Below are 21,603 nucleotides of genomic sequence, written 5' to 3' on the forward strand. Positions count from 1 at the left end.
CCAGCCAGCTCATCCAGCAATTCCTCCACAATGGGCATGAGAAACTTGCTCTTAATAGTAATAGAATTGAGACGCCTATAATCCACACAGAACCTCCATGTTCCATCCTTCTTCTTCACCAATAACACAAGAGAGGCAAAGGGACTCATGCTAGCTGTGATAATACCAGCTTGGGGCATCTCAGCAACCTGTCTCTCAATTTCAGTCTTCTGAAAAGGAGCATATTTGTATGGTCTGGAGTTAACAGGAATGGAACCAGGTAACAGATGAATAGAATGATCATAAGTTCTACAAGGAGGTAAAGTTTGAGGATCTTGAAACACAGCTTCAAACTTAGTTAAGAGTTGCTGGACTGGAGGTGGAATAGTGGAGCTAACAGCAAGAACACAAGGCTCGATCAATGCTGAAGCCCATATATCCAAGCCTTTAGAACATTTAAGCACTTGCTGGGCAGTTATCTCCAGTAGTGTGTCAGGCACATCAGGAGTTGCAATTCCATGTAGATTGTTCATCCCAATGGCATGTCATGGCACCCCACTGTTTCAGCCAATCCATGCCTAAAATGGCATCATAACCACCCAACTGGACAACCCTGAAGTCATATTGGAAAGTTTGGTGCTGAACCCACCAAGTCAGCCCAGAGACCTTACTGTCACACTGCAACAGAGCCCCATTCGCCACTTGTACTGCAGTTGAAGGGATAGGCACATCAGAGCAGTTCAATGAAGGAAGTAAATGAGAATCAATAAAGCTATATGAGCTGCCAGAATCAATGAGCATCATCAACACCTTATTTCCCACTAAATAGCGCAGACGAATGGTGTTTGGATGGTCAGCGCCAGACACTGCATTGAGAGACAAATGCATGTCTGTTTCATCATCCATGTCCTCACCTTGTGCTATGGCATCTAACACTTCGTCGGACAGGAGCTCCACTGGTTGAACTGCTTTGATCTGAGGAGCTGGGACAATAGCACATTGATGACCAGGGTTGAATTTCTCCCCACACTTATAGCACAGGCCATTTGCTCTGCAAAAATCTTTGAGCTGCTTAGCCTTCCACATCTCACCCTTGTCAAATTTTTGTCCAGTAGTGGTGTGGCCGTACCCTTCCACTAGAGGAGCACGAGCTGACTGAAGAGCAGACAAGCGAGCAAGCACACCTTCCTGAATAGAAGCATACAAGGCGGCTTCAGCCACGGTAGAAGGGAGTTGAACCTCGACTGCAGGTTTGAGTTCATCCTTGAGGCCGAGAATAAACTGCGAGACCAGCATCAAGCCACCCAGAGACTCATCATACAGGCGAATCTGGTACACCAACAGATCAAACTGACGTCTATATTCAGCAACAGAGCCAGTCTGACGGAGAAGTAACAACTCACGAATCTTGTCCCGCTGGGTGTTTGTATCAAATTCCTGCAACACAGCCGCACTGAACTGATCCCAATCGTGCCAGCGAGCAGTGCGCTTGAACGCTTGGTACCAATGAGAAGCACTGTCTCGGAGATACATTGTCGCCGCGGCCACACAGAAACCAGGCGGGATCTGATACATGGTAAAGAAGGTGTTGCACTGATCTATCCAGATACTCGCGTCTGTGCCATTGAATCGAGGAAAGTCCATCTTAGGAACCCAACTCTTACGATGCCCTTGATTCGACGAGCCAAACACATTATCCATAATATCCACAGACATAGGGGCCGGAGAGGGAAACTAAACCTGCGGGCCGAAGGAAGAGGACGCCACACCGGAACGCGGGGGCAGCAGAAGGCGTGGGGGAGGCGCAGCTGGACCTTTTGGTGGAGGTGGTGGTGGTGGTGGAGGCGGCCGTCCCTGAGTGAACCCGGCCAAACCCAACTCCGTGCCCGGATTGGGGATGATGAGCGGAGGCGGGGCCTTCCCCCGAAGGACGGGGTCGGTGGAAGACGCCAACGCTGCCGTCTGCTCCTGGTGAACCTTCCTGAGCGAATCCAGAGAAAGATCCACCTTCGTCTGCACCTGGGCGATGTGCAGAGCCTGCTCGGTGAGGGTGGTGGAAATCGTGGAGAACCGCGTCTCCATCTCCTACGTGTGTGCATCGAACTTGGTGGCAAGCGGCGACAGGATCCGCTCCTCCATGCCCTCCATAGCTTCGACCACTTGCCGGATGGCGAGCGTAGGCTTGGCGGGTGCCGTGTCGGCGATTTCAACTCTCCGATCAACCATAGATCGGTATTACAGCAGCAGACGAATCTGCCACCAACCTCTCGTTGGATATTACGATCAAGGATGAGCGAAAAGCGAGGAAAAAATCGAACCAGAGCTCTGATACCACATGTGACGGCCGCTCAGATCCCGAGAAGGATTTGGAAGAAGAACAGGAGAAAAGGGGAAAGCAGATGAGAGCAGAGGGAGGCTAATTTGATAAGAGATAATTGTTTGTTACAATGATTGATGCCTCTGCTCTACTCAACTTTCCTATTTATCGTTTCACTTGCGATCTCAACCTTACATGGGCCAAGCCCAGCCTTTCTGGTGCACAGCACCCACGGCCCAACACTACTTAGCCTGGCGTTGTCGTATGAGACACAGTAGGAGTAGCACCTTCTGGGACCCAACGGCGGCGGTGGCTAGGCCAAGATAGAGGGGTTGAAGCCGGCACCGACGGCGCTGGCTGGAGGTAGAGGAGAGGCGTGCGGGGTGGGGCTCGAGGAAGAAAACAAATCAGGGAAGGGGATCGCATACTGGAGAAGAGAAAGGCGGGGCGTGCGCCCTGCACCGGAAAGCGACGATTCCCAGCCGGACCCCACCTATGGAGACCAATAGGAATGCGACGAGCACAATGGCCGTCGACATGGGTTTCACAGGACCACGCAGCAGCCAAGCGCGCGTGAAAACGCTCCCCCGACGCGCGCACAATAGCCTACAGTGCGCATCGATGTGGCCACCGCGAGCGGGCACCTGTAGTGTCACCATAATGTTTTGGATTTCTATTTTTCTTTTTTTTGGAGAAAGTATTTTGGCCTAGCTTTGTACGTAGTGCAAAAATAACAACATGATATCATGTACGCGATTTGGGTTGTTCGTACGCGAGGCTATTTGGCGATCAAATTTTTCTTTGGAAGTTTTTTTTTCTTGAGAATATTTTTTTTGAAGGTTTACAGATCAATTTTGAGTCTCCGCTCGTGGTTGTGGGCACATATCCTGTACGGATTCCCTACTGTTGTAGCTTCTCCATCATCGATCCAGTCCAGTTCGGTCAAGATTATGGGCCAGCTGGCCAAGCCCATGGATGGCCCGGTCTACAAAATACTACATAGGCCTAATACACGTACTCCATAATAATCCTGGGAGCCCCCTCAATTTCATGGGGCCGGGCTGAACACAACATGTTTAATGTCTGTTTTACAGATGAAAGGTTTTCCTCAGAAGTTTATTGATATGGTCATGCAAGTGGTCGCTGGTGGTAGTGTGGGTATAGTTGTTAATGACTTGTTGGGTCCTTATTTTAAAACCAAAAAGGGACTTAGACAGGGTGATCCCCTCTCCCCCCTTCTGTTCAATATTGTAGTAGATGTGCTTAATGTACTGCTTAAGCAAGCCCAAGAGCAGGGATTGATTAGAGGCCTGGTACCTAACTTAGTTCCAGGTGGACTAAGTATGCTCCAATACGCTGATGACACTATCTTTTTGTTTGATGGGGACCTGGAAGGTGCTAGAAACCTTAAGTTCCTACTCTGCATTTTTGAACATATAACAGGTTTGAAAATTAATTTCCATAAAAGTGAGGTCTATTGTTTTGGGGCAGCTGTAAATCATAGTGATGCTTTGTCACAGATTTTTACTTGTAAAATAGGTACTGTTCCTTTTAGATACCTAGGTGTACCTGTCCATAATAAAAGTTTAAGTAATGCTGACTGGAAAGATATTGAGGAAAAGGTAGAAAAGAAGTTGGGTTGCTGGAAAGGAAAACTTCTTTCTTATGGTGGTCGCCTAACTTTACTAAATTCTAGTTTAACACATGTCCCCTCATATATGATGTGTCTTTATGATTTACCTAAGGGAGTTAAGAAGCGTATTGATCATTTTAGAACTAGATTATGATGGCAGGAGGATCAGGGGGTGAGAAAATACCATCTTGTGAGTTGGCCAGTGGTGTGCCACCCCAAGAACAAGGTGGGCTTGGGGTGGTGGATTTAACTGTTAAGAATATTAGCTATCTAGGTAAATGGTTATGGAGATTAGAAAATGAAGATGGCCTTTGGCAACGTTTGCTGAGAGCTAAGTATGTGTGGTAGGAAGCAAGCTCAATCCCAGTTCTGGAATGGACTTATGCAAGTTAAAGATCTGTTCTCTAAATTCTGTGTTAAGATTGTAGGAAATGGTAGAAGAACTCTGTTTTGGCAGGATGTTTGGATTGGTGAATTCAGTTTGCAACATAGATATCCTCTTTTGTTTAATATTTCCTTGAATCAAGATAGTACTGTGCATGAGGTTCTGGGTAAGGGGTTGCATAGTCTTTCTTTTAGAAGAAATTTTAATAATACTACTTATTTAATGTGGCAGGATCTTAGAAATATATGCTCTGCAATAAGCCTTGATGATAAAGAGGATAGATGTAGATGTGTCCTGGAGAAGAGTGGTGTTTTTACTGTCAAATCTTTCTATAATGCCTTATAGGATTAGACCCCCCTTTAAGCAATTCTGGAAACTCAAAATGCCACTGAAAATTAAAGTTTTCATGTGGCTGATTCATAAAAAAAGCATCTTAACTAGAGATGTGTTGATTCACAAAGGATGGAAGGGCCACAAAGAATGTGTTTTCTGTGAACAAGTGGAGAGTATTGATCATTTATTCCTAGATTGCCCAGTAGCTAGATTTATGGACTACTATTAGTTGTACCTTTGGTATTAAACATAGGCCGGTTTGGTTACAACTGTTGCACAGATGGATAGTTAGCTTTCCTATTTCTGTTCGAACCTGTGTTGCTATTTGTGTAGCTGCTTTATGTTGGTCTATTTGGAAAGCTAGGAATTCCACCTGCTTTCAAGGAATTTTACTTAAGGATTCTGCTAACTTGATTTTTTCTCTCTGCCATTGGATGGAATTCTGCAGAAAATTAAGGTTAAGCAAGATCTGCTACTTGTTGCTTTGGTGCTCAAGAAGGTGATGAATGAAGCGATGCATAAATCTCATGGCTGGGGTTCCCTGCGACGTCTGGAGCATTGAAGAAGTTTTCTTTTTGCTGTTTTAGATGATGTAGTGTTTCCTTTTTGTATCGGTTATATTGGTTCCATTTGTTTTATTGTTCACAGGCGTGTGTTCCCAGCTGTGTCTGAACATCTGAACTGTGGACCGATGCGGTTTCTTCAATAAAATCGGGAGCGTGGCTCCTTTCTCTTAAAAAAACCATGTATTTGTAACGTACCAATCAACATGTCTCGGAATAGAACGTTAAACGTTTTCTACGCCTTTTCGTGGCTCTTATATCTGTGATCAAACGGTTAAAATAGTTAAAATGACGTGAATCAACGTGGAGTCTCTTCTCGGTACCCCTCGTAATAATAAATATATTCTCTGGCCGTAATTACTTGTCGGTGATTTACAACTTTGTACTAAATATGAGACAAGTAATATGGGTATGTAATATGGGTCGGAGGAAGTAATATATACTCCACATAATACATGTGTGAATCCATCGGTCGCATGAAGAGGCTAGGATTTTCTTCTTTTTGGAAAAAAAAAGCAAAAGCATTTCGAAATAACAACTGCTGGTACTGTTAGTAGACTAAACTAGTGCGTCATCCTCTACGCATTACTGGTAGTTTTGTGCCGAAATTAATGCACAGACACCAAACTAGCTTTATGTCATGGAACCATTGCTTCGATCTCATGGACTCTCAAACCAGTGGTCAAAGACAGCATTAGTCAGCCAGCAAGTTGTCACATGCCTCCGTCTACTACCGAGCCTTGTTGTCCAAGATGGGCACGTACATCTGCTTGCATGCTTCAATTTGCAAGCATCACGGATGACGCATCGATGCCTGAATACCTCCATACACCAACCCAATCCTAACAGCATATATACATGCAGTTCCCTGCCACAAAGTACTCAGTTACTCACCCAACAAAATACACAAGCTAAAACAATCACGACCTTCGTACACAAATCAAGCAGGAGATCGATCATGGCTGGAGGAGACGACCTGAAGCTGCTCGGCGCATGGGCAAGCCCATTCGTCACCAGAGTGAAGCTTGCCCTCGCCTTCAAGGGCCTGAGCTTCGAGGACGTGGAGGAGGACCTGAGCAACAAGAGCGAGCTCCTCCTCGCGTCCAACCCGGTGCACAAGAAAATACCCGTGCTCCTCCACAACGGCAAGCCCGTCTGCGAGTCCGTGGTGATCGTTCAGTACATCGACGAGGCCTTCCCCGGCGCCGGCCTTTCTCTCCTCCCCTCCGACCCCCACGACCGCGCCGTCGTCCGCTTCTGGGCTGCGTACATTGACGACAAGGTTTGGCACGCACGCCTTCCTTTCTTTCTGCAATTCAAGCATTATAAAAGCTGAATTCACTGAATCGCTGAATTTGTGTGTGCCTGTGTAGCTCGTGGCTCCGTGGGTGCAGTCGATGAGGGGAAAGACGGAGGAGGACAAGGCCGAGGGGATTAAGCAGACGTTTGCGGCCGCAGAGACGCTTGAGGGAGCCCTGAGTGAGTGCTCCAAGGGGGAGGGATTCTTCGGCGGCGACAGTGTCGGGCTCGTCGATGTTTCGCTGGGGAGCCTGCTCTCGTGGCTTAAAGCTACGGAGGTGATGTCCGGTGCCAAGATCTTTGACCCCGTCAAGACCCCACTCCTTGCGGCGTGGATGGAACGCTTCGGCGAGCTTGAGGCCGCCAAGGCGGCCTTGCCGGATGTCGACAGGGTGGTCGAGTTCGCCAAGAAGAGGGCACAGGCTGCCGCGGCCGCTGCAGCTGAGAACCAGTAATAAAAATCTAAAAATACAATCTGCTTCAAAATAAGAAAAACATTAGTTATCATATATTCCAGTATATTGATTGATGTTTGTACGTCAGCTGCTTGTTGTAATTTTGTTTGGAATAAGTATTGAATATGTTGTTTCTCTTGCATGCCTGATAAAAGGGGATCCCGTTTAACTGTTTAGATGACTTGCAAACAAATTTTATTTGATTTAAAAAATTGGAGGTTGGACTACAGAATATGCATAAAGGATCCTGACATACTGACGGTGAAACGTTTGCCGAACAATTCGAATGTGTACCCAAGACACAAGGGCACATTGCCTGGTAATTAAGAGCGAATTTCACTTTTTACCCGCTCTAAGAAAGTGTGACACGTTTTACCTTATTTAGCAAAAAATTCTTTGTTTTACCCCATTTTAAAAACTTTGGACATGTTTTGTTTTTCCTTTTAAAATATTCGGTTATCCTGACAAAGTGAACCCACATGTCTGGCCCACGGGGTGCCTACACGTTACAGGCGTATCTCCTAAATACGAGGGGTTCAATTCTCACAATTGCAAAAATTTGAAGATCACGGAAATTTCGATGAATTTTGGCTGAACTTAAATTTCAGGATTTAAATTTTGTTTCAGTCCTGACAGGGTGGTCCCACGTGTCAGTCCTATGTTGTGCTACTCTGGCCACAGGCGACCCTTGCCCGGTCGGAAGCAAACTTCAAACTTTCAATGAAAATTTAACATTTTTTCCAAAAAAAAATTGGTAATTTCGGCGAGTAGCAAAATTTCTTCTACCTCGCAGTCGAACTAGAATAAAAAAAAGTTAAATACTATTCCCTCCGTCTAGTATTATGTGTCGCAAACTTTCTCTATGTACACACGTATCTAGACTCGTTTCAGTGTAGAGATACATATGTATCTAGAAAAAGTTGCGACACTTAATATCGGACGGAAGGAGTACATTTTAATTTCAGCCTAAATTCATTTAATTCAATGAACTTCGGTCAAGATAATATACCAAATATGATTTTAAATTTTAAAAAAATTGGCGACCTTTGAAATTTCATGTTGCCAAAAAAATAAAACTTGATTGGAAGAGTATTTAGAAGATATGCCTTTAGCACGGAGAAACCAAGTAGGACTGCATGTGCGGCACCTCTGCCAAGATAACATTTTTTTATAAAGGGGTAAAACCGTGTCAAAATTTTCCTAAATAGGGTAAAAAGAAGTATTTTTTTTTCTAAATGAGCTAAAATGTGTCACAAACTTTCTTGTGCGACTAATTCAATTCTATATTTCAAAATATTAAATGTACCAATTTTGTGCATCTTTTAGACTAAGCTAGAAGGAAGCAAAAACAAAAGTTATACCCAGATATGAACAAAAGCTTCCACGCTGAATCTTGAGTACAACTAGGAAATCCCGCGGTTGAACTTGACGAGAAAGAACTAAGAACTACGGAATCCTCATTCAACAAAATAATAATTTCAAATTGCACGCACACGCACACGCACTAGCACTAGTGCGTCATCCTCTACGCACTACTAGTGTGCAGTCATGCATGTGGCCTTGGGGACGTGTAATAGTTGGCTCAACCTTCCCGGAACTACATCGTCAAATGTGGCCGTTCATTCACCAGCCTTCTTCTCCAAGTTGAGCACATACCTCTTGCTTGCATGCTCCTAGTTTCCAAGCATCATGGATGACGCATCGATTGATTGGTGCAACCCATCTCACCACACCATATATACATGCCATTCCCTCTGATCCTGATCCACAAAAGCACCCAAAGAAACACAAGCTAAAGTAATCTCAGCTTTCGTACACAAATCTAGCAGCAGATAATGGCCGGCGGAGATGACTTGAAGCTGCTCGGCGCATGGGCAAGCCCATTCGTCACCAGAGTGAAGCTTGCCCTCGCCTTTAAAGGCCTGAGCTTTGACGATGTGGAGGAGGACCTCGGCAACAAGAGTGAGCTCCTCCTCTCGTCCAACCAAGTGCACAAGAAGGTGCCCGTCCTCATCCACAACGGCAAGTCTATCTGTGAGTCGCTCGTTATCTTGCAGTACATCGACGAGGCGTTCTCCGGCACCGGCCCCTCCCTCCTCCCCGCCGAACCTCACGACCGCGCGGTCGCCCGCTTCTGGGCCGCCTACATTGACGACAAGGTTTCACAAATTTGTCTTTCTTTTTTTCCGATCCGAGCATTTAGAAGCTGAATTCGTTGATCACTGAAGTTGAATTGCGTGCGTGTGTGCAGCTCGTGGCTCCGTGGGTGCAGTCGATGAGGGGAAAGACAGAGGAGGACAAGGCCGAGGGGATTAAGCAGACGTTCGTGGCGGTGGAGACGCTGGAGGGAGCCCTTAGGGACGGCTCCAAAGGGGAGGGATTATTCTTCGGCGGGGACAGCGTGGGGCTCGTCGATGTCGCACTAGGGAGCCTGCTGTCGTGGCTCAAGGCGACCGACGTGACATCTGGTGCTAAAATCTTTGACCCCGTCAAGACGCCGCTCCTGGCCGCTTGGATGGAACACTTCAGCGAGCTTGATGTGGCCAAGGCAGCCTTGCCGGATGTCGACAGGGTGGTCGAGTTCGCCAAGAAGAGGGCACAGGCTGCCGCGGCCGCTGCAGCTGCAGCTTTGGAGAACTAGCACGGAGAATAATATCTATTAGTAACCGATCATGGTGGTATCGGAAGCACCCCTACTCCTCTGGTCTGTCCACCTTACCTTCTGGCGCAACGCTCCGGTCATCATACGACTAGAACGCAACGAGGCACTGGCGGAGCTTTGTTGAGGTCAAACTGGACCATGGCCCGTCCAGGTTTTTTGAAAATAACAAATTGCTACCGGTAGTCACAGGCCCAGCCCAGAACCAACCCCCTTCACGGCTTCACCCGATGCCAGCCTGCCTCCTGGTCGCCACTCGCCCGTCGAGCCAGCAGCCAGGGGCTCGCCGCTGCCTCGTGACGACGACGGACCAGCAACGCGACGGACTGAAGCTAGGCATGGCCGCCCCGCACGCCGCCGCTCGCCCCCTGCCCTGCGATGCGCCCGGGCGCTGCCTCGCCGCGCCCGCAGGCCTGCTCCGCCAGTGCTCGGCTCGCCCGCAGCCCTGCTCTGCCGTGCGCGCCGCCGCGGCTCACCCGCGCCCACTGCTCCTCCTCTTCACCAATTTCTCTATCCAGATAATTTTTTTCTTTCATTTTCTAATTCCTAATTTGCAATTTGTCAATTTCATAGCACGGCACCGATTGCGATTTGTCAGGGTGAAGTGGTACGACTTTGAACAAAATTTTGTGTTTTCTTTTAGCCTGTCCCGTCCATAAATTTTATTGTAGCTCCGTCGCTGATACGAAAGGCACCGAGAAAAAGCTTCACGTTGATCAACATCATCCCAATTATTCTGACCGTTAGATCTGAGATCTAAAAGGTATAATTTTTTTATCCAAACATGTGTTATGTTATGGAGTCCCACATGATTTTCCTTTAAAAAACATGACCGCTGCTGATCTAAAGTCCCACTCCCATACGATTTCCTGAAAAAAAAACACGACAATTCGCTAAATGAAACATGTCACGTTAAAATCTTGGTAAAGAAAAAAAAAACATGTCACGTTAGGCCGGCCGTCTGGCCAGCAGTTATCCGACCGTGGCAAAAGGCCTGCTCACGCCATGTATGACAACAACCCAATAATTCCCAGAAGCAAAAGATCTAAGAGAAAAGCTCTGGATTGATCCGTGGGCACAATAGGTAAAATTGATGTTGCTGCTGCAGAAAAGTGTATGGATGCGTATAACTTATTCCTTCAAATTTCAATTGCTCAAGAGTATTGAATATGACATGCAAATATATTAGACTTGATTAATTTAGTGTACTAATCTATTCCCTCCGTCTCAAAATAAACGACGTGAATTTGTATAGAATTTTATACAAATACACGTCACTTATTTTGGAACGGAGAAAGTACATCATTACAAGAGATAAATATGATGGTTTGCGTGCTATTATATATATATGGAAAAATAGAGGTAGGCTACAAATCTACTACTCATTCCGATCCATAAAAAGTCTTGCACACATAGTACAAAAATTGTACCGACTTAGTACAGAATGGACGACACTAACATGTGAGGTCTCACTGGAAACGAATCCCAAACAATTTCCCTAAAACCGAATTCGAAATCTTACCTTCCCTACCTTTATATGCGTTTTGCACGCACATTCAACGACAGATCAATTAACCCTGATGTAAGTTCTTCAGTAGTGATCGATAAACACCACTCACCACTCTATATGCTTTCCACGCACGTTCAACAAGGACTAAAAGCAGTACGAGGGGTACCGACATGAAACACAACACAACTCCACATCATCGGAATTATTTAAAACACGTTAGCTCTCATATTTGATGGATAAGATTTAACTAGCTGGATATATCCAGGTTAGGGACGACACATCAAAATGTTTTGAGACCCGCATAGGCCGTTATAAGATATTTATCGTCTAACACAGTATGATGCAGCACTAAGTAATAATCTCACCCCACTTCGTTGTAATCTATATGGTTACACACGTGACATGATGCAACATATTGCGTTAGACGATAAATATGTTATGACGTCAAAGCTTATTTTCATTTTTTTTCATGGATCATGTGAATATTAAGTAGTAATCTCGCCTCAATCCGTCATCTGCATTTTTGCACGAATCAGTTATCAACGGGCATTTAAAAATTATAAGTTTGCATCCTAAAACATGATCATATGACATATACTAAAAGCACAATGAGTAGTACCAAGGGGAAGCATTGCTGATCTGCATCATCCTAATTATTTAGACCATCAGATCTCATATTTGAACGCTAAGATTTAATTAGGTGGGTATATCTCATGCGAATTGAGGTCCACGTAAGCCGTCATGAAATATTTGTCATCTAACACAGTACGATCCAACAATAAATAACAATCTCACCTCAATTTGTCGTAATCTTTTTTTTACAAAGATTAGTTATTAACATGCATTTAAAGAATTATAACTCTACATCTTAACACGTGATCGGAAAATATTGCGTTAATGATGAAAATGTTACAACCACGGGCGAACCCACAGTGGGGGCACAACGGGCGTGTGTCCGGGTTTTTCCCGCGACGCATCCATATGGAAGTAACGACTCTAATGCCTTCATGTGACATAAATCGTGAAGCTTAATTAAGCCGGAGTGCCCATGCCTTAGGCTAGCTCCGCCAACAGTTACGAGATTACCACTTCTTTCTTTGTTTTGTAGGATCATGAAAATATTATATTTAAAGAATTATACGAGCGACTGTCTACATATCAAACAAAAACACTTACTAATCAAATGTCACTAGGAGTTCAGAAAAAGGACTAGCAAGCGTTTGAGCAAAAGTATTGATAGAATAATGATGGAAAAATTGAAACTCCCATGAGGATTTATTCTTGAAAAAACTACAAAAGATTGACCAATTCAGTTTGAACTTTAAAATTTTGTACATATATGAGTTATATATCACACATGATCAGTCGTCTCAGGTAGGGACCTTTAGTTCGCAGTTGATCGATCTGTACATTTTTTAGATGCACAACTAGATATCATCTCAAACAATCTATTAGTTTGACACAAACATTGGTCAACCAACCTGCTCGCATTATAAACTTAAAATTGTGGATTATGATCTAAAACCACATAAACAAAAATATGTGTCATATTCAAAACACGATATAATTTCATACTTGTAGGCGTAGTTTGATTAGTTAAATCTACTTTTCTAGATGTACGTTTTTAGTAAAACTGTCTATATAGCGACTAATCTCTAAACTTTATTTGAGTGTATTTGTGTAGTGATGTTTTTTAATTAAGTGTTTGTAGCTACTAATCATGCTCCATGACACAAGTTTTCATTTCTTAATTATATACTGGCATATACAAGTGACATACCACTATCATTTATTTGGTGCTTTCAAAATAATACATCGATACATAAACTCAGTGAATCAAAATACGAATAAGAATGTTTCCCGCGCCCGCGCAATTGCGCGGGACACCATGCTAGTTAGCTGAAATACAGTATATGTGATTGTTGTTTGGTACCTTCCTTGGATGCTTGATGCACGCAATAGAATGAAGAAAATGTTGTGTTTGGTTTCGCCTAAGATATACGCATAACCTATGCAGTGGACTGGTTAACCTAGCGGAAGAGGGCCAAAACTTCCTCTGTTTCAAAATATAGATGTATAATTTTTGTTTGCTGTCAATGTTTTAAAATTCGATCAACTTTATAATAAAATATATCAACATCTACTATGACAAATGTAGATCATTAGATCCATTATCAATATACTTTCATAGTAAATTTTGGTTTGACACAATATATAGGCAATGTATCCTGTGAGTCTCACCTCTTCCGTGTATCCGTGCATCCGAGCTGGCTCAGCCCAACAATTTACATCCAGCGGATCAAGTCTAAAGCAATTCTCTAACGGCATCTCCAAACGCAATGGGCAAATCCTAGTTATCCGTCCGTTTTAGTCCGCGGACAAAAATACCAATTCAACGGGAGTTGATAAACGCCGGCCATCCGTCCGTTTGTTCGCAGACAAGCAAAAGGACGCCACATCATCAATTTGAGCCCAGGAAAAAGGAGAAATAAATACTTGAGGTTAGGATAATAGTTGTGTATTGCTGTGGACACTTGAGGTTAGGATAATAGTTACAATATGTATTAGCACCAGCGTGCTGCTAGCCTGTATAGCAGCTTGCTTGCTGCTGCAATCCCGTGGGCTTGCTTGCTGCTGCTAATCGTACTAGGTAAATGTCCATGCCTGTTACAAAATTGAAAATCAGCATTATGCATGAGTTGCTGTGTATTGCTGTGTATATGCCCGAACTGAGGCTGCATGTTGAGTGTATCGTCTCATTGTTGTTTATTGTTGGGCTCAACGTGGTACTTCTAGGAGTATCACGAAGAGTGTATGATGCATTTGATCTTGTGATTGCACCGCATGATTAGTGTTTATTTTGGTACTATGTGATTTGAGATGTTTGGACCATATCGTTTTAATCAATTTACACTCTACTATTTATTGTTGCATTGATATTGTTTGATAATCATTCATTGAGAAATAGACGTGGACAATTTGAAAAGTGGACATTTGACTTTTGTACTTTGGGTGATATGTAAATGGACACCTGCCAAATTGTCCGGACGGTGGACAAATAGACGGGTGGCTTGTCATTTGGCTGGTCATTCTTGGAAATGCTCTGACTCTTGCTTTGTCCGGCTGCCCCTGACCCTGGAGGTGCTCGGAAACCTAAACCTCATTTTGAAGGGCTCCGGCAGGTCGGCGATTTTTGACCGGCGTGCAAACTTTAGGAAATTTGACAGCGTACAGAAATTATACTCATTATATTTTGAGACGAAAAGAGTATATGACTATATCCTATATATCCTAGTTTTCTCAAATAATCACCATATCTCAGTCACACCAAAGATTATGCACCGATCGATGTCCAGAAGCTGGGGACTCTTTTCCAAATAAATCACAAACATGCACCAGATGACTCGTTATCTTAAGGTGTATACAGAAAATCCTATCCGTCAAACATGTTTTAAAATGGCCGCATGGCATCACAGATGACGCATCGATGCCTCTGCTCCACTCCCAAGTCCCAACGCAGCTGGCACCTTTAGATACAGTGCCCTTTACTCTGATCCACCGAGTACCTAGCAAACGACACGATAGTGCAAAGCTCGGCCTGTCAATCCTCGCACGCACAAATCTAACAGAGATGACGACCGGAGAATGCGAACTGAGGCTGCTCGGCCTATGGCTAAGCCCATTCGTGACCAGGGTGAAACTTGCCCTCACCCTCAAGGGCCTGAGCTACGAGAACGTCGAGGAGGACCTCTCCAACAGGAGCGAGCTCCTCCTGAGCTCCAACCCGGTGCACAAGAAGGTGCCCGTGCTCATCCACAACCGTGCTCCGGTGTGCGAGTCCATCGTCATCTTGCAGTACATCGATGAGGCGTTCGCCAGCACGGGCCCGTCTCTCCTCCCCTCCGACCCCCACGAGCGCGCCACCGCTCGCTTCTGGGCCGCCTACATCGACGACAAGCTCGTGGTGCCGTGGGTGCACTCGTTCAGGGGCGAGACGGAGGAGGTCAGGTCCCAGGGGAAGAACCAGATGCTCGCCGCCGTGGAGACCCTAGAGGGAGCCCTGAGGGAGTGCTCCAAAGGGAAACCTTTCTTCGGCGGCGACGGCGTCGGGCTCGTCGACATTTCGTTGGGGAGCTTGGTCTCGTGGGTGCACGCTACGGAGGTGATGTCTGGGATGAAGATCTTCGATCCTGCCAAGACCCCGCTCTTGTCCGCGTGGATGGAGCGCTTCGACGAGCTCGACGCCGTCAAGGCTGTCATGCCGGACATCGGGAGGATGGTCGAGTTCAAGACGGGGCAGGCAGAAGCTCTCGCTGCCGCGGCAGCTTCACAAAGCTAGTAACTAAACTAAGCCGGCAAGGAGATCGACTCACATGTGACCCCCATTAATCGCGATATTGTTTTGTACTGTACTGTGTTGTTGTTTCGTGTCATTTTGTCAGCTGCTCGATGCATTAATCATCATTAAGGAAGTGTCAAGTGAAGGGACTGCCCATTTCAAGGTGGGTTGTCATAATTGAAATTTTCTAGCCAAGTTTAATTTACCTGTTTTACTACTATTTAACCATTCTTTACCGCGGTATGCAATCCATTTCTCTATAGGAAATTGTGCACCTACACATTTTCGACATCATGCCCAACTTGGTCGAGAAAAGTTATTTCTCAACGGAATCGAGAAACAGCAAATCTGATAAAAAGATAATCTTCCCCTTAAAATAATCATTTTGTCTTAGGTGAGTAATTCACTATTTCTAGGAAGATCAGAGTACTTGTGAAGCAACAAACTGACACGTGCTCTTAGTTTGTCACTCTCGCTTCTCTCTACAAAATTGTCCGACAAAATTAAGGCTAGACCAAGACCACCTCCTGTAACCATCTCAAACTCTATCATTCTCTCAATCTCCCAGCTCTCAGACGTAGTTCATACTGCGGATTCCTTCATCCCCGTATTATCATATTGGTTCTTCAGGGGTTTTTTAAGAGGGAAAACTATTCCGGCCTCTGCATCAACTGATGCGCACGGCCATCTTTATTGCAAAGTAAACAAAAGTAAAAGTAAACAAAAGTAATACAATTCATTGATCAGCGATAGTGGATATAAAGATAAACCAACCGAGCAGCTCTAACAAGACGAATTATGCATCTAGGCATCTAATAAACCGCCATCCAACCCGGCTGAAAATATATCGATTGACCATCTCCAGTCGGTTGCATCCAGTATCCAAAAGCTCCCGCAAATGCGTAGGAAGCAAGAAAACCTACAGTCGAATCCTATGGGTAGCTCTAAAGACGACCTAAAAAAAATGTGGAACTCTGGTTCAATTAAAAACAACATTATTTATGCAATTCCAAATAGCCCAACAGAAAGCCGAAACTCCCATCCGAATATGTGTCTTGTTTTTTATCTAACCCATTAAGCCAATTGTCAAACAAATTAGTAATCGAAGTCGGTGGAGGCAAATTAAAAGAAATATAAATGATGCGCCATACAATGCGAGCTAAAGGACACGAGAGAAAGAGATGTCGTATAGTTTCACCAGAGTCACAAAAGCAACATTTTAAACTCCCCTCCGAATATTGTTTAGCAAGATTCTCTTTAGTTAAACAACTTTGCGGTCGAGAAACCACATAAATATCTTCACTTTTGAAGGAATATTCCACAGATATTTCTGACGAAAGACCGTTTGTCTTCCGTGAAGTGCGGGTACATAGACTTTACAGTAAAAATGTCCGAGGAAGAAAGACTCCAAACAAACGTATCCGGCTCACCAGAAAATTGCGCCAACATCAAGCGGTGAACCAAATGCAGCCAACATGCCATTTGTGTCCGTGAGGTTCCTTCTAAAACTTATATTCAGAGAAACCAACACAATTGTAGCAACAAAAACATTTTTGTGCTGCACAATCCGAAAAAGCGAGGGGTATTGGTAAGCAAGTGGTGAATTGCCCAGCCCCGTGTCCTCCCAGAAACGAATTCCAGTACCGTCCCCTAGGATAAATATACCGTGGCTAAACAATGTCATCTTTAACTTTCATGAGCCCTTTCCAAAATGGAGAATCAATAGGTCTACCAGACGTCTGGGAAAGAGTGTCACCATGAAGGTACTTGTTATATAGCAACTCTTGCCGCATCCCTTCCTCATCGAGGAGCTTGAAAAGCCATTTGCTTGGCAAGCATCTATTCTTAATTTCTATTGGTTCTTCAGTTAACATAACCAAATTGGCGAACAGGAATAGGGGGGATGGAGTAGAAGAACCAGACACTAGGTCCAAGGTCAATAGGACACAGTGAATCGATGCATGTTCAGAAGAAAAAAGAACAGAGCATAGGCGTCCGGCACTCCCACATCACAGAGATAACCTTCTACTCCCTCCGTCCTGAATTAACCGACGTGGATTCTTATACAAATCCACATCCGTTAATTTGGGACGGAGGGAGTACAATACTCTCTCCACCGTTTTAAAGTGTCTGTGACACATTTCGAAATTTATTTGACCATTAATTATATCGTCATATGAGAGCGCGTGTTCTCCAGTCGAGTGACAGTTTAGTTTTGCAGAGTTGAGATTTCAGTTTATTGGTTTGACGTCTCTGATTGTCACTGCTTATGTTCCGAAATATAATATGTTATAGCTTTAAGTTAAATTTATCATTTTTTAGAAGAATCTATCAACATATATAACTCTAAATTAGGTCAAATCCGTTATGATATTTATATTTTTGTAGTAGAATTATTTGATATATCAATGTTAGTATATCTCTCGATAAACTTATTCAAATTTCAAGAAGTTGTATTTAGGAACGGAGGCAGTACATGACATCTACGCATAGAACAACTTCCTGGGAGGCCTAAAGACGCCCTTGCAACTTCGTATTTTGGCCCCAGCTGTACAAGAGTCCATTCAATCTAGAAACCCAAATTGCTAATTTTTTGAAGGGATAAGAAGTAATTGCGAGTTACGAGCAACTCAGTCAACTACTACACACTGCCGGCTCTGGCCTTGAAATGCGGGGAACTAGAATCAACCTCTGGCATCTAGTTTTGTTGTTTTACTTATTACGTTTTGTGTGTTCTTCATGGCGGCATCTGAATGGTGGAGACTGGAGATGACGTCGTCTAGAAGATTAGTGTCTTAACTCCTTCTATGTTCTGGTATAGGCATCGTGGCCTACTCCATGGAGTTAGTGCTTATCGCGACTAATCTTTAGGTAGTATTTTTCCTTGTCGATTCATCGACGATGTAGCGGTTTCACGGCTTACCATGCAAGGGGCGTGTCACCGGCTATGGTGTGTTCAACAATCTTATGTTCCCACTGTTTGAAACATGCGATACATGTGGCTTCTCAAAACCAATGAGGTTGGTACACTTTGTGCAAGGTTGATGTCTTGCAATTTTATCACAGAGTACCTGGAGAAATATCACGAATGATGAATCTAATGGAGTCCATTTCAAAAGATCATGATGTAGCTTTTAATTTTATCGAAGATCTTCCTTTCTTATGTTTATCTCAATTTATCGATCCAGTGTAATTTATTTTATGAAATATAAAGCCAGATCGTTGTTCTAAAAAAAAACTACACGCCAGACCACCTACTAAGACTCTAAGAGTAATAGGTAGCATGACCATATCTCAGACCAAAAATACACACAAAAAAACCATTACGTTCAATTTCAGAAGTGAAAATATACAGCTTACCTAATTGCGTATTTCTATATCCAAAATTAATTACATAACAATAATAATTTGGGTTCTGAGATTTAGAACAAACTATCCCATTTGGCATTTATAAACCTAAATTGTGCATAAACAATTATTATTTATATACTCCACGTTGATTCATATCATCCTAATTATTTTAACCTTTGAATCTTATATTTAATGGTCAATATTTAATGAGGATTACACGTTTTGATTAATGGGCTAGAAATAAATATCACTCAGGCCCATTACGAATTAGGAAACGATTTGTATCTTTCGGCCGCTGCAGGAAGCACCTCCGGACGTGCTTCTCAGCGTCATGTGTAAACGGAAGAAGTGTTTTTTAAAGAGTTAGAAGCATCAAAAGCTGAAGCTGAAACCAAAGTAGAAGCCCAAACAAGCACACCCTAAACCGGTAACGCAAGTGACAGTCAGAACTGAGCCTCGTATGAGAAAATTAAAAGAAAGATCATTTGTTGCGGAATAGGAGTACTTGTCAATTAGCCTATCTCAGATAAAAATAAACAGTATGTAAATCTTAGCTGACAACATGGGCACGTCATTTCTGCACTCTTTTGGCCGGCAATTCATTTCTTGGGCGACCCTGGATAAATTTATCGGTCTTGTATTTGTGCCCCATGACAGTCAAGACATGTAGCAGGTAGCTCGTACTTGGTGTGCCATGTCAAATAGACATTTTTATTTGTTCATGGCCTCGTAGGCAGTGTGCTAAACTTGATTACGTACACACCTTGTCGGAAGGAAGAAAAAAGATGCTTCGGCGGGAGCAATGCCACCAACGACCGGCCTTGGCATCCACTCCACAGCACAGATTACAGGATTTAATACTGGAAAGATTGGTTGCTTCGATGGGAGTAGTATTGTTTACACAGCCCAAAAACTAATGGGGAAGACATTGGAAAGTAACCAATCTTATCAACAAGGTTATCGTCACGGCTGATCCATGCAGTGCTGCCTCGGTCGAAATCTTCCGAATTCCATATAAAGTGTAGTTCCTCTTGCTCGATCCTATGATGAAAAGAAGAGCACAGCACCACAACCGAAAAAAAAAACTATTCCTCCAAGCCCCACCACAAAATACACAGTATTGCTGGTACAAGCTAGATGGCCGGAGCAGGAGACGAGCTGAAGCTCATTGGTACCTGGGCGAGCCCGTTCGTCTTGCGAGTGAAGCTCGCGCTCAGCTTCAAGGGGCTGAGCTTCCTGGACGTCGAGGAGGATTTCACCCACAAGAGCGAACTCCTCCTCGCGTCCAACCCGGTGCACAAGAAGGTTCCCGTGCTCATCCACGGAGACAAGTGCATCTGCGAGTCGCAGATCATCGTGCAGTACATCGACGAGGTGTTTTGCGGGACCGGAGTCCCTTCTCTGCTCCCTGCCGACCCCCACGACCGCGCAGTCGCTCGCTTCTGGGCCGCCTACATCGACGACAAGGTATCACCTTAATCACACAGTCGTGACATGTCCTGTTACTTGCACCAGAAATTAATTGGTTGGGTACTGTATTTTGCTTGCAGCTCCTGGCATCGTGGCTGCAGGCAGCGAGGGGCAAGACGGAAGAGGAGAAAGCGGAGGGTTTGAAGCAGACGTTCGCGGCGGTGGAGACCATGGAGGCGGCATTCAAGGCGTGCGCCAAGGGAAAGCCCTTCTTTGGTGGCGACAGCGTAGGCTACTTGGACGTGACGCTGGGTGCCCTGGTCGCTTGGGTGCACGCGGGCGCCGCTTTGTACGGCATGCGGCTCTTTGACGAAGCAAAGAGCCCTCTGCTGGCGGCATGGGTTGAGAGTTTCGGCGCGCTGGACGCGGCCAAGGCGGTCCTGCCGGACTGCGACAAGCTAGTTGAGTTCGCCAAGATGAGGCAAGCGCAGGCGGCGGCCGCGGAAGATAACTAGGCATGGCAGAACCTGGTGACCCGTGCCGAAGATCGAAACCAAAGATGTGGGCATTTTGGTGCCCTCTGCAGATTTATGCATGCAATGTTGCTGATTTTCATCTTCACTTGCTTTGCCCTTTCAAATAAAGTTATAATGTTTCTACCAACCCGAATATGCAAATGCTTGAAACAAGAGATCATTTTGATACAAGGAAAACAAAACCTATGAATTCGGCCCGTAAAATAAGAATAGCAGTGTACTCTCTCCGTTCCTAAATACGTGTCGTTGTTTTAGTGCAAGTTTGTACTCACTCCATTCAAAACACAACTCATATAGATTTTTCTCATTTGTTCCACAATACACCTCATTTTTCTCTTGAAACCCGCACCCGGCCAATAACTACTCACGTCCATTTACTATTGATCCAATATGAGTGGTCAGGCACTGCAAACGAGAGCTACCTTGGTCCAAGTGCACAAATCTATATGAATTGTGTTTTGGAACGGAGAGAGTACTAAAACAGCGACCAGTATTTAGGAACGGAGGGAGTACGTATGAACGAGTTTAGCAGTGACTACATGTATGGTTATGGCTGACTTTTACAGTAGCGTGTAATGTTCAAACCGCCCGTTGCTCCTTCTCCAAGACAGACTTTTACAGTAGCGTGTAATGTTCGGCGGGAGAGAAGATTCACCTCAACAGTTGGGGGATAGGGATCCCCGATGGCTCTACTCCATATGGGGAACCCCGAGGCCGATTTGGGGGACGGCTAGAGATGAGGAACCAGATGGGGCTTCTGCTGGAGGATGATTTTGGGCCAAATTCCCTATATTTAGCTACTGGGCATGCGATAGGGCTTCTCTGCTCCAGCCA

At 44.6% G+C, this 21,603-nt stretch overlaps 3 protein-coding genes across 3 annotated transcripts; all 3 read left to right on the forward strand.

Moving 5' to 3' along the window:
• The first annotated feature begins 6,071 nt into the window (after positions 1-6,071).
• Positions 6,072-7,106, forward strand: LOC100843078 (probable glutathione S-transferase GSTU6). Its single transcript, XM_010236635.3, has 2 exons — positions 6,072-6,492; positions 6,584-7,106. Exons 1-2 carry the CDS (start codon positions 6,169-6,171, stop codon positions 6,962-6,964), a joined length of 705 nt encoding a protein of 234 aa, XP_010234937.1. The 5' UTR covers positions 6,072-6,168; the 3' UTR covers positions 6,965-7,106.
• Positions 7,107-8,594: 1,488 nt separating this feature from the next.
• On the forward strand, positions 8,595-10,354 carry LOC100825008 (probable glutathione S-transferase GSTU6). The gene is made up of 2 exons (XM_010236636.3): positions 8,595-9,123; positions 9,216-10,354. The coding sequence occupies exons 1-2, from the start codon at positions 8,800-8,802 to the stop codon at positions 9,603-9,605; spliced, it is 714 nt and encodes a 237-aa protein (XP_010234938.1). The 5' UTR covers positions 8,595-8,799; the 3' UTR covers positions 9,606-10,354.
• Positions 10,355-14,673: 4,319 nt separating this feature from the next.
• LOC100843378 lies at positions 14,674-21,008 on the forward strand. The gene is made up of 4 exons (XM_024461425.1): positions 14,674-15,467; positions 18,294-18,319; positions 19,961-20,290; positions 20,374-21,008. The coding sequence occupies exons 1-4, from the start codon at positions 14,765-14,767 to the stop codon at positions 20,746-20,748; spliced, it is 1,434 nt and encodes a 477-aa protein (XP_024317193.1). The 5' UTR covers positions 14,674-14,764; the 3' UTR covers positions 20,749-21,008.
• Positions 21,009-21,603: the final 595 nt, after the last annotated feature.

The sequence above is a fragment of the Brachypodium distachyon genome, chromosome 3 (assembly GCF_000005505.3).
Source record: "Brachypodium distachyon strain Bd21 chromosome 3, Brachypodium_distachyon_v3.0, whole genome shotgun sequence".
NCBI classification, from domain to species: domain Eukaryota; kingdom Viridiplantae; phylum Streptophyta; class Magnoliopsida; order Poales; family Poaceae; genus Brachypodium; species Brachypodium distachyon.